Raw genomic sequence first — 17,292 nt, 5'->3', positions numbered from 1 at the left:
TTGATAAATGAGGTCTAAATTAAAGAAAATGCATTTTCTACGAAAGTTTGATGGCATCGTCACAATTTGCTCTCGGGTGTTATTTGTCCTTGGATTCTAATACAATTTGATAGACAATTTAATTGTGACATCTGATTCTCCCTAAAATATACAGCCAACATTCCATTTTTTTCGATTAAAGAAGTTATTGCCGTTTGAAGCTAATAATTATTTAAATTTAGATTTTAGACACTCTGTATAATGTAGTATTATTTTATTATTGCAACACAATAACTGATCAATAAATAAACTTCATTAAATATTTAGTATTAAAAACATTGATACCCTTAGTGAAATGAAGCTTTAAATTTTTACTGCAATTTCACAAAATTGAAAATATTTCAAAAACGGTAAGGTTTAAATATAATAAACCTTAATCAAATTTACCTTTATTTTAATCGTAGAAACTAAAATGTAATAATATACAGGGTGTTCCATTTAAAAAAATACAACTTTGATATTTTTTATTTATTTGGGACACTCTGTATCTTGTAAAAATATTTTTAAATTGTAGCTCTAATAGTCCTTCAACGAACCCCAAACTTACAATTTGTAAAAATATCATCGTTTAGCCACAATACTCCGTGTCGTATGTGGTGAACAACCCTGTATACATATTTTTGACAGGCAGTTTTTTCGTTCAAAAATTTTTTTTTTCTCAAAAACGGCCAATGTTAGATATAGAATGTTTAATATCAAAATTCATAACATTTTACAGAGAATTTAAGTATGTAATAAAAATGGGGTCTATTTAAAATAAGAAAGTTGCTGTCAACTTTCGGTATTTCCGGACGAGCCGCCATATTGAAAATATTTTTAATCGATAGATCTCGTTGTGAAACTGTGATGTGTAAAAAATCTCCAAGCTAGATGTTGTAGTTCTCTAGAAACTTCTAATGCACCCTCAGCCTGGGACACCCTGTATACTGGAGAATCTACAATGTTGTTGTATATTAAAGGCTTGGAACCTGTGCTTCAACAGACTTACACTGAACAAAGAATAGAACGTGATGAGATGGCTGAGAAAGTGATCAAAAATCTGGCGGTTGCCGAGATGGACGAGTGTTCTGGTAAAGGAGTTCGTGTGATCATCAGTGAACAACAACTGCAAGTTTTCAGTATTGCTTAATTATCCCTATTTTTGAAAAATCGCTCAATTCCATGCTAGCTACGGCTATGGCTAGTTTCCACGTCCCCCTAGTCAACTCGTATACCCATAGACTTAAAATAAAATATAGACTGAGCATCTCATTCATAAATAGCTGGAACATGCGGTCAGACAATGTCTTGTTATTGTTGTGTTATTGTTTTAGGTTATAACGAGTGCGACACGAGCGATATATTGGTTGTCTCTGTCGTAACGGTCGTTCCCTGACGACTCTGCCGAGAAACACAACATTCTTTCGTTTCTCAAGTACACCTGAACTCTCCATATCATAGCCGGGTAATTTTTTTATTTTAATGAAGCTATAATTAAATTAAAAATATATCGTATTTAAACTTTTTTATATTTTATTAAGATTTAGGACAGGTTTTTTAAATAAAAGTTTAGAAAAAACGTCTTAGAGTCCAAAAAGGATAAAAATAATAAAATACACGTTATAGAAGAAATTTTATAATCAAAATTACGTAATTTTTGAAATTAATAATAAATTATTAATTTTAGTCAAACATTTACAACCCCTAATATTAATCAAAACAGGATCTATTCAACAGATATAATAGAATCGGCGACAGGGAGAGAAAAAAAAATATGATTGTTGTAATTTTTTTTTCTGGTTAAGTGATGTCTTATGTAAATTAGAGAAAACATAAATCTGTTCCATTAAAGCAAGGAAGGTGATAGGAAGTGGATAAAATGAAAACTACATTTATTTAACTGGGGTTATTATACCGAGTGCGTCCCAAAAGTGGCTCATCCCCATAATTTTTTTTATATTTTCAAATAAAAAAACAAGATTTAGTATGTTAGTATATGACATAAATTAGGATTGATTGACGTATTCAATTGTTTTTGGTCACTTCCTGTTTGGAAATTACTATAACTTTTAATCTTTAAACGGCACCCTCGGTATATTTCTACTTTATTCGATAGAAAATGACACTCTGAATAGAATGACATATCATATGTCAACTTTTGACATTTTCGCATATGGTTTAATTGTAATTGTAACACGCGGTTCATAACGACAATTTGACTCGAAATACCAAGTGTGTGGTATCATATATTCATAAAAAAATGCTTTTTCCAAATATGCTAATGAGTCACCCTTGTTCCATTTGAAAAAATTGACATATGTATGATTAAAAATACGATTTGTACATATTTTAACCGACTTAGACAAGACACGAAACCTATTAGACGATCAAAACTATTTTTCCAAGGCTCCTTGATTAAAACTTAGTGTTTTTAACAACACCATGGCACCCTGGATTGAAATTTAAAATACGATTTGTTTTTCAGCGACAATGTCAAAAGTTGACATATGATATGTCATTCTATTCAGAGTGTCATTTTTTATCGAATAAAGTAGCAATATACCGAGGTTGCCTTTAAAAATAAAAAGATGTAATCATTTCGGTGAAACAGGAAGAGACCAAAAACAACTGAATACATCAATAAATCCTAATTTATGTCATATACCTATAACATACAAATCTGTTTTTTTTATCTGAAAAAATAAAAAAGTTATAGGGGGTGAGCCACTTTTGAGACGACCCGGTATATTAAAAAATATTGTTTCATAATGTAATATCAATTTAAAATTCTTGTATGTTATTTTATATGCTCAAGATAATTTTAGAATAAACCATATTTTTAATAAAATCATTATTAATTATTAACAGGGTTATAATTATGACTTTGTTACAATGTAAGTAAGTAAATAATGTAATGAGAAAAAATTCAGATTTTACATTTTACTAAAATATTATCTAAATAAGCGCCTTTCTACAACAACGCCACTGGCTCCCAATGGGCAAATTGAGAGTTGTCTACCGGTCGAAAGTCGTTTCAAGACTTAAATGGATTATTTAAGTCAAATTTCTTGCAAATTTGGCACTGGCGAACCATATTTTATAGTTCTTGAACAGAAAAAGTCAATAAAATAAACACTTAAGGACTACAAACTAAGAAAATGCGTTAATACAGCCGGGGACATAGCGGCATCAAAGCTTTACCGCACACTTGCCACGCGTACTACAAGGTAATAAATGAATGAATAGGCTCCCTCGCCTCTAATCGGTGTTATCATATTGTAAAGAACTTATCCTTTTTAAACAGTATCCGACTTATAATTTAGTAGTATAAGGACTATTTAATACATCTATGGAATATTAAAACCTACTTTATTAAACTGTAGTATTAATATCTCAATATATGTGTATAACAAGAAAAAAAATATTGATAATATTAAAGACGTGACAACATAGGCTGGATGAGGAAGGCTCGGTCGACTGTACCCAGAAGTAAACATGTGTACAAAAAAGAATGTTTGTCCGCGTTGAGATGTAAATAGTGTAGTCTATATTTTATTTTAAGTCTATGCGTATACCCTAATACGACCTTTAATTTCATGATTTTCAATTGTCAACTAAACTACAGACGTTTTTTCTTATATATTTTATAACTTTTGTTTCATTCTTGTATAGAGATTAGAACTCTTTGGTTTTGAAGGAAATTTACTACTCTACGAAAATGGTTTCTTATGATTGGTCGATAAAATTAACCGTTTAAAAGATTTTCCGAACTGGAATAATAGTTATTTTTTTATACAAGACGATAAAATGGTATTTTATCGTCGACCGAAAAGATTAATTCACGAGCGATGAAATCGCGAGTGAATTAATTTCGGGAGACGATAATGCAATTTTATCGTCGTGTATAAAACAATATTTTTTTCCATAGGGAGTTTCGTTTTAAAAAATATTCAGAAATTATTATTTCAAGGAATTTATTACGAGTAGAAAAAATATTGTGCTGGGTTGGCCTTAGTTTCTATGTAATTTAACAAATAAATAAAGCTGTCTTTTTAGTTGCCAGTTTTGAGCATAGACAAACAAATAAAAAGAGACTGGCAAATTAAATGGCAAAGAGAGGGAGAACGTTCCCGTAGCGCAACTCAGAAAGCAAAATTTCGTTCTATTTATGTTGATCTGCGCATTGCGTCTATTGGGCCCACTATCTCATTCTAATATAACAAGAGAGAAAGAAGCAGCAATATAAAACGTTATTTCTAAATAGAAATTAGAACAATCGCTTTTCGTTTTCGTCATCATGACCAGGGGGGTGACAGTGAAATAGGAAAATTGGAAACAGTCATTAGTGTCATTCCTGTCATTCTCCTCACGACAAGTATGGCCGCCTAGACAAGGACAGCATTGTTTTTGTCTAACTATTGTCTAACTTCACAGTTTAGAATACACAGATTTCAGTTTCAGAGACAACTTCAGATTTGTTCTAGAACAAATTCGAAAATTGTGTCGAAAATATTCGACGCCATTTTAATTCATTCCGTTTAGTTTCGTTTTGGAAGTTCAATTTAATATTTCGGCTGAAATTTATAATTATAAAGGTAATAAAGTATATAAAATATATATTACATGAAGAATCCTGGAGAAAATGACGTTTCTGCCGTAGTAGGTATGTCCCATGTATATGAAAAATAGGTAGTAAATAAACACTGTTTTTACATTTTTTAGATGCAAGAAAATGGTGTTATAATCTCTTTGATCGGCGATTTTTTTGAAAATGGAAACAATTTACAGCAAGGTAAGATCATTTTTAACTATAGCCAACATCATTTATCTCCAATATGTGCGATTTATTGTCAATAATGCAATAAATCGGACTGATAATCTGATTATGTTATCCGACTAAAAGTCTCTTTTTGCTTCTTTTTGATTTATAAGCCAGGTCTCTTTGGGAATAATGGACGCTTTTTTAAACAGTATATTTATATTTTATACCTATTGATATTTTTACATTGTTAATTTTAGTATAAAAAAATTTGTTTTTCTGTTTTCAGGTTTTTGTATAAGGCTCCCGTTTTCATGTCCCTGTGTCCGTTTTCTGTCCTTGAAGTCTGCGAATACGTGTGTTTATTTACAAATTACTGTAAGTCATGCTTATACCTTAACTAATTTACGTTAAAAGTACATATAATTAACTAATTGGTATTGAAACAATACAATCCTCTATATTTTTATGTTTATTTAGTCACGTTGTTCCATACTTCAAATAAATATATGTGAATAAATTATTTTTTGGTTTTATTTATGAAAAGAAAAAATACAAAATACATTTGAACTGAAAGAGGACCCGCCATTGAATAACCGGAAACGGAAATGAGAATTAAGCCATCATGTCCTTATCATGTCAACCTGTCAATTGGAAAATTAGTTCTCCAGACGACAACGAAAGCTTTCGGTGGCGTATCGTGTTTCCACGATTTAACACAGAGTTGACACTTCTTTCTAGTTAATTATTTTATGATCATGACAACCAAGGTGACAACATCATGACAATTCGTCATGTTTGGTAATTTTTCTTTTGGTGATTTACCTTTTTTTCTAAACTCTCCATTTTATTGACTTATGAATATGGATAGGGAACAAATTCCTTTGTTCCATATAGGTATTTATATTTTGTTACTTATAATTTTAGATTATACTATTTGTTATTTTATTTGCTGCAGGAACCAGTATCATCTATTTTCTATATGTATTGGTGCCCCCTTTCTCTGATAGATATGTTAAAGACACCCGGTAAAATAAAAGTAAGTAGTTATATTTATCATCTTATTAAGAAAAAAGTAGAAGTAGTAGTGTCAAAAATATTTCGAACCTCTCTTAACATAACAAATTAATACAATTAATTTTTTTCATTTTTTGGGTAGGTAGTTTATAGCTGGTTTATAGTAACCAGAAACTTTATTAATATACCTATATTACTTTTGTTTTAGGATTAAAACTGGACTTGAAAATGGTTCAGAATCATGATTCTCGTAAAGTCTTCTTTGCTTGGATATTCACTTTGTTATTGCAATTAGGCAGTTTTTTCGAAAATGAGATTTTTAATGGCAAAAAAAATTGGCCGATCGTTTCCTGCAACAGTCAGTTGTTCTGCATTTAAAATTGGTAGGTGGGTGGAATAAACACTGTTATTTTTTGTTATTATATTATAAAAAGTTTATTTATTTTTATGTATAAATAAATATGTTTATAAAACAGTACAATTTTTGCTTTTTTATATAATTTCCCTTATAATAGTAGTATTCTTTCGCTCTGAAAAAAACTGCAAATTTTAAACTGATTTATTCCCTACACCACGTTCCCTTTACGTGGTATAGGGAATAAATCAGTTTAAGTGAAAATTTTCAGTTTCAGAATGAAAGAATACTTCTAATAATGGCTAATTTTAAATTTACCCCCAGAATGTGCGATAATGTCTTACGATACGTTTTATACCTACCTCTTTCTTTTTCATATAAAGCACACATAATAAAGAAAGATACCAATAAAGACGTATGTCCTGCCATGGTCCTGCTAATTGGTTTCAAAATTGTTATTCTGAGTTGCGCTACGGGAACGCGGTCCCACTCTTTACCATGAGATTTGTCAGTGTCAGTCTCTTTTTATTTGTTTGTCTATGGTTTTGAGTCGATATTTTTAATTTTCTTTCGTGTCGATTGCTCATTGAATTGGAGCCAGAAATGGCTCAAAACGAAATAAGTAAATCACCAACAGATATTCAGGCTGAGGCGACAAACGCCATATCCAAACTACTTCCATTTAAATCCCGAATAACTTATGAAAAGGAATACAAACATTTTCAAAAATGGAAGAAATTAAAAAATGTGCGAGAAGAAATAAAGTTTTTAAACTATTCTCGCTGTTAAAGTATCATTTAATCTACTCTTGTTCTTGTTCTACTCTTGTTCTACTTAAGTTTTTGTTAACGAGTTATAAAATTCATAAAAAAAAGAAATCTACCTTTAAATAATCAAACTTCAACATTTAATAACTTTTGAACGGTAAGATTTACAAAAAAATTGTAAGAAACCTTTTTTGTAGAGAATTCAATTTCCTATAAACGCATGGTACGAGATATTTTTTCCAAATAGTAGATACCAAGATAAATGAATTTTTCTTTTTAATAATAAGAAAAAAAAACAGAAAACTGAAAGGCGGAGGACCTTCTTATTAAAATTAAGAGCTCGTACTTGGAGAGAATTTTTTAGAGGTGTCTACCAACCTTTTTTTCATAGTATAATAAAGTTTGATACAAAATTAATTTTCACCTAAATTTCAATTTCAGGGATCCTGGTTTCGGATTATCGCATGAAGTAAGCAAGGTACTTTTAATGAAAACCATATAATTAATAAGTGTCAATTTTAGGGAAAAGATATAGTTACTGTTAAAGAAACAATTTCCGTCACTCCCTCCTATACATCGACTGCCAAAGATGTCACTCATGAAGCTATAAGGGTACTTACTATATCAACTAATCTATGACGTCTCTCTTTCTTTTAATTTTATGAGTTATTAATACTTAGCCAAAAATTGATGTGGATCCGTATGAAGTAGCTCGATTAGTGGAGGAAGAAAGCGAAGATGTCGAAAATACATTGAAAATAGCTCCTCCGGATTTGATGCTTACCGAAGAAAAATACGCCATGAAGAAGAGACTGCAGCAATTGAGGCTGAATTCTGAGACAATGGCTCTAATTGAAGAGGTAATAGAGTCTTTTTTTTTTCTTAACTTTTCTAACTATATTCTAGGTTTTTTTTATTCTTTTTGTTCTTGTTATATTAAAACACTGATAAAAAATGATTCCTGTTTACTTTTTCTTTAAACTGGTTGTAACATGCGGTTCATAACGGCAATTTGACTCGAAATACCAAGTATGTGGTACCAAATTATTCGTAAAAAATGTTTTTTTCAAATATGCTAATGAGTCACCCTCGTTATTTTTTGCACTCGTACCTTTTTGTTACCTTTTTGAACTAGTTACACAAATAACTATTTTAGATAATTTGAGAAGCATTACAAATACGAATATCTTATACAAAACTGTTTGATTTTAGTCTGTGATCAACCCTGTAGCAACTGCGGACGAGGCTTTGGTAGAAACAGCTCCAGAAGCACTGGTGCAGATAATGTACACTGTAGAGAGTGGTGTTACCCCAGAATGCGCTCCAGACCAAATGTTCCATACACTTTTCGAGGAAAAACCTACTGAGCAGAGTGTTGTATTGAGGTCAGAACACTATCTATAGGAAATGGTGTTCGCAGATTTAAGACCAGGAAATAAACAACGACGTTTCGACGTGTATTCTCCTCTTTTTCAAGACTATTTTCAGCTAAAAGGTTTCTTTTTCCTTAACTTAAGTAAGAACAATCTTCTTTAACTGATTTACTTTTGACTAGTAATGTTGATTTTCGTTAGGTTAGGTTAGGTTACGCAATCACGCATCCATGCAGCTCTGAACTGTTCAAGAACGCGATACTTTCACTACATTCAATTGAGTCATAAAGTTCATAACCGTTCCGCGCCATATGGAGGCACCAGGCTATCGCTCCTTTCAGAACCGTTCTCGAGTAGCCCAGGGCGTAAAGCTCCGGAACTTGAAATTCGCGAATGGAGGACAGCAATTACTAATCGTTACTCGACTACTAAGTAATCATTTCAAATATTCGTTACTTTGATTACTATGATTACTTTTTACTGATTTTGGCACTGCTGTCAATTTTGTCAACCGCTGTTATATATTTTTTTTTAAAATAGATTCTTAGTATCCACGTTTTTCATTTAATAGACCTCTGTAAATATAATACTTCTAGAACCATTACAATTTTTTGTACAAATATTCAAAAGTTGACTTGTACAAAATTTCACCCCTAATTTCAACCTCTTAGGGGATGAATGTTAAAAATAGTTTCTGAATACTTACTTTCATCCCTTATTTCACCCTCTTAGGAGGTGAGTTTCCAAAAAAATATCTTCTAAGTACTCACTTTCGCCACTTCAGAAACATCTATACAAAATATCATACCCCTAGGAATAATTTTAAAAAAATATATACAAAATTTCACCACCAGTTTTACCCCCTTATGGTTTGAATTTCCAGAAATTCGTCCTCATTGCTCAATTATGTCACCCAAGATACCTCTGTGCAAAATGTCATACTTTAGAAGCGATTTTAACAAATTTTTGTACAAACTTTCACCCCTAACTTTACTCTCGTAGGGGATAAATTTCCAAAAATTGAGTATCTACTTTCGTCACTTAAGGACCTCTGCGCAAAATTTCATACTCCTAAGACAAATTAAAAAAAATATATACAAACTTATACCCCTAGTTTCGCTAGTTTCACCCCTTTAAAGGTTGAATTTCCGAAAAACCTTCTTAGTGTTTAATTACTCCGCTTGAGAGACCTCTGTGCAAAATTTCTTACTCCTAGAATAGATTTTAACAACTTTTTATGCAACCTTATAGTAATTAAAGTAATCAAAGTAACTGTATGGTTTTAAATTCGGTACTCGTTACTTCGGGTATCGATGAGTAACGGGTAGTTACTTTTTCAACATCTCTACTTTTGACAAAAGAACTTTTTAGCTGAAAGTAGCCTTGAAAAAGACGAGAATACACGTCGAAACTTTGGCAATTTTTTAAATAAAAGGTTGTTTATTTCCTGGTTCTAAAACTGCGAACATTATTTCATATACAGGGTGAGTCTTCTATGAAGTTCTCTATGGGTGTCTCGGAAACTAGAGAGAGAGAGTCGGTTAAATAGGGAAAGAATTGCAGTTTTTGGGGTCATAAATATGCGCCTTTCAGATTTTAGAAATAGTTCATGGCTTACTAGATAGTTCGAAAAAAACAAATTTTGGCTATTTTAAAAATGGTCCCTAATTCCATTATAATCTATTTTAGACAAAAAGTTTTCAGATAAAAATTGTAGATAATAACATCCTTAATGAGATTGTGTTCTACTTTTTTTCTAAAGTCTGTCATTGTTGACATATGACACAAACATATGTTTTTTTAAATGAAAACCATAGTTGGCTATGACTTTTCAGCGATATTAGCTATAATATGTTCTTTTTTGACAAAATTACTGAGTTATAGCCAACTAGCGTGTACCAGCGACTTCGTTCGCGTCGAATTAATCATTTGTGATGGTGATGATAAAGCAAAGCAAGAATTTCCATTAACATACAAACTGGATAAAATTTTCTCACACTTATGTCAGCATGAGAAAAAACACTATGGCGATATTATTATATAACTTGGTAATATTTGAGGGGTAGTTTCATCTCGTTGGAATTTGACTTTCGAAAAATCCGTTTGCCAAAAATAAGCTTTTTACGTCAAGCAGTTTAAGCAGAATCGTGGTTAAGAAATTACCCAACTTTTTGGAACACCCTGTATGATTTTTTAAAAAATTTCAAAAAATATGTAAAAACCAAATAAATTATGCTTGTCCAAGCGTTTTCCCGAAAGACTATCCGTTTTTATTGTAATGTTTGAGGGGTGGTTTCACCCTCTTGGAATTTGAGATTCGAGAAACCCCTCCTTATCGAACCTCTACACCCCACAGTCAATCCGTTTGCCAAAAATCAGCTTTAAACGTCAAGCAGTTTAAGCAGAATCGTGATTACTCAATGGTCATATTTTATGAAACACCCTGTATAAATTTATAAAGAATCTTAAAATATGTAAAACAACAAAATAAAATATACGTGTTTAAGAGTTTTCCGAAAAACTCAGCGGTTTTTAAATAAAAAATATTTAGAGGGATAGTTTCACCCCCTTAGAATTCGAGTTTCGAAAAATCCTTTCTTATCGAACCTCTACACCCTAAAGTCAATCTGTTTTAAAAAAACCAGCTTTTTACGTCAAGCGCTTTAAGCAGGATCGTGATTAATCAATGACCAGATTTTTCGAAATACCCTGTATTCATTTTTAAAAAATCTTAAAATTTGTAAAAAAACAAAATAAAATATACGTGTTTAAGCGTTTTTTCGGAAACTTGACCGTTTTTTAAATAAAAAATATTGTAATATTTGAGGGGTGGTTTCACCCTCTTGGAACTGGAATTTCGAAAAATCCCTTCTTATCCAACCTCTACACCCTGGAATCAACCTGTATGCCAAAATTGAGCTTCTTACGTTGAGTGGTTTGAGCAGGATCGTGATTAATCGGTATGTCAGTCACTTAAGGATTTTATATATTAGTATAGATAAGAAAGAGTACAAAATACATTTAAACTAAAAGAGGGCCCGCCATTGAATAACCGGAAACGGAAATAAAAATGAAGCCATCATGTCAACCTGTCAATTGGAAAATTAGTTCTCCAGACGAAAACGAAGGCTTTCGGTGGCGTATCGTGTTTCCACGATTTAACACAGAGTTGACACTTCTTTCTAGTTAATTATTTTATGGCGGAAAAGTTAAAAGTTTGATAACTTTTTCTACTAATTGAAAATGTCTACCGCTAGTTTTGACGTTCTGAATGCTTACATTGAAATTAAAGGAACAAACTTCTAGGCTAATTGAAACCACTAATTTATTGCAATAATTGCAAGGTTCTGAATAAAGTTTTATACTGTTTCAATTTATTTCTGTTTTAGTTCTGTTAGCCCGGGACCTTTGCAAGACGTTCTAATACCTCAACAGTTCGTTTTGGATTTGCACAAGGAACCCTTGTCTGGAGAATTAAACAAACTGACAGATATATACAAGAATGTCACTGACGCGGACGACTGGCCTCATGTCGACGTCTTCCATACTGCCATGGATGACGAGGCCAAACACCCAAAGAAGGGTTTGCATTTGAATTGTTTAACATTACGATTAAGTGCAAATTATTAAATTGTTTTAGATATTCCATCGAGATCGTTTAAGCCAATTGCAGATGAAGATGTTCCTTGGGGTGATGAAGGTAAGTACCTATTGTAATCGCAAAACATTTTCAGATGCACGTCATCAAAAGTCTATAAACCTGACTAAATGCCATTTTGGCAAAAATGTTTAAATTTGTTGTATAATTTAAGATACCGAGCAGCTCTTCATTTTACTTTATAGAGCAAATGATTGTAACAGATATTTTATTTAGATTAAAGCTGCAAAAATTAGTTTAAACCGAATTTTGTTATCGCTATGTTGGTCACATTGTCCCGTGTTCAGCAGTGTTGTCCTTTATTATTTGACAATTATCCTAGTGTCAGTCATTATTCTGTATAATATCCTGTTCTTGTTGAATCTTTGCGAGTAATTCTCGTTTTTTTTGTCTATTTTCATAGTATTTTTTTTTAAATTGCACTTCTAAGCACAAACAGTTCTTTTAAGAACTAAATTTTCGAGTTTTTGAATTGCATTTCTTGAAATTGTGTGTTGGAAATATGCCGAAGCATTTAAACAGGTGAAGCAAAGAGCTTGTAGCCCTTTGCTGCCCCTGTTTTTTTTTTAACTATTTTGAACGAGAACGTGACAACAAAGGTCCTTTATTACCCTTGACTGCAGTCAGAAAAGTAAGTTTGATTGATAAGCACATTATACCACTTTCTAAGTTAGTTTTTATTAAATTCTGTAATTATTACTTTGAGCATTAATAGCACCCTCTTACTTGTTATTATCACTTATAGCGTTGTAAGATGTACATCAATAAACAAATAACCCATAATAACGCTTAAAATAATCTTCATAATGTACTAGTTTTTACCAATATGTAATAAGTAAAATATGCTATAAAACAAATAAATCAATTAATCAGTAAAATGTTAGTCATTAAATTAAAAATAAAACGTAAAACTCGTTAAAAAATGATATAATAAATATTATGTTGTTTGTCAATTTTACATTAAGATTCATCTCATAAATCCATCACAATCTGGCAGAGCTGTCGCCATCGCTTCTCACCAGAGATATGGAAGTGGGAGAATGAGCTTCGACGAGTGCGCATCCAAATTTTTGTCGACGGCAAGATGGCAGACATCTTCCAGGTCTCGCTGTCACTTCCCCTCTTTAATTGACATCTGTCATCTGTTTGTTTTGTTTTGTGTTGTTATCTAGTATAAATTTTCTAATTAATAATTAATAATGTCTATTCTAAAATTTATTATTATCTCAATTATTCTAAACACTAATTCAAAAAGGCTTGTTGTATATTCATAGTCATTCTAAGAAAGCTAATACGCCGGGAATAATGATTAGTTTTCATGTGTAAGTTTATACAACATAATCGTGTTTACAGATGATTCAAAACTGTTTATTTTTAGTTTTCCTAAAGGCGATTTGTAAAAATCGTGATTGTAATTGGGAATGGTCAAAAATAAGTGTATGATGTGGCCATTTAAAGAGGATGTTTTTATTACGTGTGGAGGAAGAAGATACTTGGAATCAATGTTCGTGTTTCTGTAAAACAGTGCACTCTTATAGTGTCCATGAAAGCACAAGTTCAAGTGACCAGAAATATATCAAATAAGATTGGTCCTTACTTGACAAGAAGATTATTTGGAGGAAAAGAAAACATAAGATAGGGTATTTTAATCGAACAGCGAAAATTTAACATTTTTATTGTAAAGTTTGTTGTAGGTAGTTGTAGTTTTGTGCTAAATATTTCTAACATTAGCAGCGGCTGTGTTCAGAGTGTCAAGAGGAGGAGAATTCAGTTAATTAGATTTATGCACAGTTACAGGTATGAAGGCTTTTTCAAACATAGTATCGAGTTCTATAGTCAACATTTTTAGTATTCCTACAACTGTAAAAACAAGGAACATTGGACTGGAAAAATGGCAAGATTTATATAGAAAGAAAGGGTATTATGCCAATAAGAAAATTAAATCTGTAGGCAGAAGTTTCTTATTTAAAAACTGTTATGGGGCATATATTAATTTGTATCTCTGCCACAAATCACTGAGAAAAATCATATAATATTCATAATTGTTAACGAGATGATATTTAAAGAGTGTTAAAAATGAGATTATTAGTCATGAAGCTTACAATGTTACTTTGTTTCAATATTACACTTTTATTCTTGTAAAATCTATGATGAAGTTCAAAAGCATTTTGCAATGGCTTTAAATTGTGAGCCAGGATTTATAGCAAAGGTATTTGATGCAATGAAACTTAATCAGGGGATTGTCAATCCCATGTTTTTAAATAGATCAAATACAGGCCAAAGTTGACAATATTACAGTTGAGAAGAAACTATTTTATCTAAAATTTTCTTAAAATTCTGAGATCATATAATCTAATTTTCTTAATAATAAATTAGGTATATGTATGTTGTACATACAGAATTTTGGTATGGACAAATAAGGATCGACAAGTTTTTTTGTGCAAAATATAAATTATTTTTTGTAGTATTAAGACAAACTATAATGTGTTTTACAAACTTGCCGGTAACAGTTTTTTTTATAATAAAATATTTAGAAATAATTTGGGTTGTTTATCAATTTATTAATGACAAAATAATTTTACGAAATATAAAATTGATGTTCTATTACAAGACTGAGTTTTTTTTGTCGACAAAATCCAGGATAAATACTAATAATAATATCCATAATAAAATCAATGATGTCTATTTATTATGAAAATATTTGTTAGAGGACATGTTATGTAACAGTTTTTGTAACACAATTTGAAGGGACGAATAAAAAAAATAAAACAAAAACATATTTTTTCTAGGTTTATATTAAAAATACAAGGTAAGTAATCATCAAAAATAATTATGAACCAAATATTTTTTATGAATGAACTTGAACAAAAAGTTGTTTAGAACAATTTTTACCAAATTTGCAAAAATTTTAAATTGAACGCGTAATTCTGTACAAGTAAACATGAAATAATTGTAAATACTTATTTAATGGCATTTCGAGTGTTTAACGACGAAAAGGTCATCTGTCCGTAGCGTCTTTTGTCAGAATATTCGTATATTTAGTGTATTATATACCAATATTGTACGCAGTTTTGAAACTGATAATTAAATAAATCATATTAATGGTAACTAACCATAATTAATGATAGAATTTCACTAAATTTAAATTGCCTCCCGTATGGTTGAAAAGAGCAAATTGATATTTGATTACTTATAGATTACCACCTATATACAAAATGACACGGAGACCTGGAATATGGCGCCCAACTTGATTAGACCTTCTGCGCATGTTGACGCTCATTCTCTATCCCTTCTATTTCTCTGCTTCTCACTCAAAGTTGATCACGTGCATCCGAAATTGTTTTGCGATTACCATATGAATATTTTCTTGTACAGGGTGTCCTATTTTGGTTGAATTCATACGGTATCTCTGTTATTAGTGAAGATAGAAGGGTGCGGTTTGCACAAACCTCTTCCACTTTTTGACGCTGCAAGCAAAATTTTCATAGCCCTCTTCGTTTCTGAGCTACAGAATCTTTTTTTAAATTTTGCAATTTGGGAGATTCCTTGTATCTCTGTTATTGTGAAAGGTATCAAGAACGTGAAAACTATTTCTTGTAGACCTTTTTACATAGAATACAGGTGTAGTCTGTTAGTCTGACGTTCTCGTAAGACAATTTTAGTACGTGAACTATAATACAATAATCTCTTTTTGGAATAGATTTGGAACCTTTAGTGAACATCGTGGGTGCCGAACCTGAAACCGTTCTGGAACCGTCCAATGCCAAAGAACTGGAAGAATCGGGTAACCTGGAGACAGAACTATCCCACGGAATTGAGTACTTTGTTGAGGCTGATCCCATTCAGTACATGTCTAGGGTGCAGCTGAGAGGTAGTCACGCACCACCCTGGTTCCCAGGTAATTTGGCATTAACTCGGTCATACACTTATTTGTAAGTTAAGCGACGTTAAATGATGCGAGTAGATGGACGGGTGACCGTCTGGTAACTTTGTCGTGTTGTTGTACCATGGAAAGATTGTGAAGTCTATATTGACACACACTGCTCATTCATGACGGTTCGAGGTCGGATGAGCTCGGAATCTCGTGAGTAAGAGTCGATTAGACACTCGCCTTTTCGGTAGGCCATTTACAATGATATGACCGAGGACTGCGGTTCGAATTCCGCACCAAATTTACGGTTCGGATGATTTTTTCATAACATCCTGTATATTTTCGATCATTTCTCATATAGGCATATTTTTGAGTAGAGAGTTAACAGAGATAATCAAAATAAGCCCACCCTTTTTATACAGGGTTGTTCACCACATACGACACGGAGTATTGTAGCTAAACGATTAGATTTTTACAAATTGTAAGTTTTGGGCTCGTTGAAGGACTATTTACTAATTTAAAAATATTTTTACAAGATACAGAGTGTCTCAAATAAATAAAAATATTGAAGTTGTATTTTTTTAACTAGAACACACTGTATATTGTTATATTTTTAGTTTCTACGATTAAAATAAATTTGATTAACGTTTATCACACGTAAACCTTACCGTTCTTGATTTTCAATTTTATGAAATTGCAGTAAAAATTTTAAGGCTTCATTTCTCCAAGGGTATCAAAGTTTTTAATACTAAATATTTACTGAAGTTTATTTATTGATCAGTTATTGTGTTGCAATAATAAAAATAATACTACCTCATACAGAGTGTCTAAAAATTTATTTTAAATAATTTCTAGCTTTAAACGGCAATAACTTGTTTAATTTAAATGAAGCACCCTGTATATTTTGGGCCAGTCAGATGTACAATTTAATTGTTTATCAAATTGCATTGTACCATTTTTTACCTATCCCTTCAAGTTTTCGTAGAAAATGCATTTTCTTATAATTTAGACCTCATTTATTAATATACCCATGGAATATCGACATTTTAGATTGTTTTTAAAGCAATGTACAAAATGTACAGGTACTAAAAACTATAATATTACTAGCTCATTTATATACCAAAAGAAAACTACTTAAATCTTCATAAAAGAGTATACCATTAATTAAATATACCACCACTATTTCCGCCCAAATATTAATTAATTACATACTTAATTATGTTTGTTAATAAATTATTCTAATTAATTGTGGATTTGAATCGGGAATCAATATAATAATAAGTTATGAAAATGAACGTCTCTCTTGTTATAAATAAGCATTCGTCAAAAAATTAAATATCATTTTTAAGGTGTTTTAAAACTTTTTTAAACTTTTTACCACACTGTCTAAAACACACACAAATTCAGTTTTTTAGTATTTGGAGCAATTATTATTAATCAACACAAACAGTCAATTAATGTAATTTGAATACTG

At 31.3% G+C, this 17,292-nt stretch overlaps 1 protein-coding gene across 1 annotated transcript in view; it reads left to right on the top strand.

Annotated features, from left to right (window-relative positions):
- The window catches only part of LOC115877717, a 59,755-nt gene that overhangs the window by 41,797 nt on the left and 666 nt on the right, over nt 1–17,292 (top strand). Inside the window, exons 8-15 of the mRNA XM_030893997.1 lie at nt 999–1,146; nt 7,358–7,385; nt 7,439–7,528; nt 7,597–7,776; nt 8,129–8,301; nt 11,679–11,872; nt 11,930–11,989; nt 15,648–15,845. Coding sequence (XP_030749857.1) covers nt 999–1,146; nt 7,358–7,385; nt 7,439–7,528; nt 7,597–7,776; nt 8,129–8,301; nt 11,679–11,872; nt 11,930–11,989; nt 15,648–15,845 — 1,071 coding nt within the window. The remainder of the gene's footprint in view (nt 1–998; nt 1,147–7,357; nt 7,386–7,438; nt 7,529–7,596; nt 7,777–8,128; nt 8,302–11,678; nt 11,873–11,929; nt 11,990–15,647; nt 15,846–17,292) is intronic.

The sequence above is a fragment of the Sitophilus oryzae genome, unplaced genomic scaffold (assembly GCF_002938485.1).
Source record: "Sitophilus oryzae breed Bouriz unplaced genomic scaffold, Soryzae_2.0 scaffold_1498_pilon_pilon, whole genome shotgun sequence".
Lineage (NCBI taxonomy): Eukaryota > Metazoa > Arthropoda > Insecta > Coleoptera > Curculionidae > Sitophilus > Sitophilus oryzae.
Note: the sequence above shows the minus strand (reverse complement) of the source record. Positions and strands in the feature narration are given on the sequence as shown.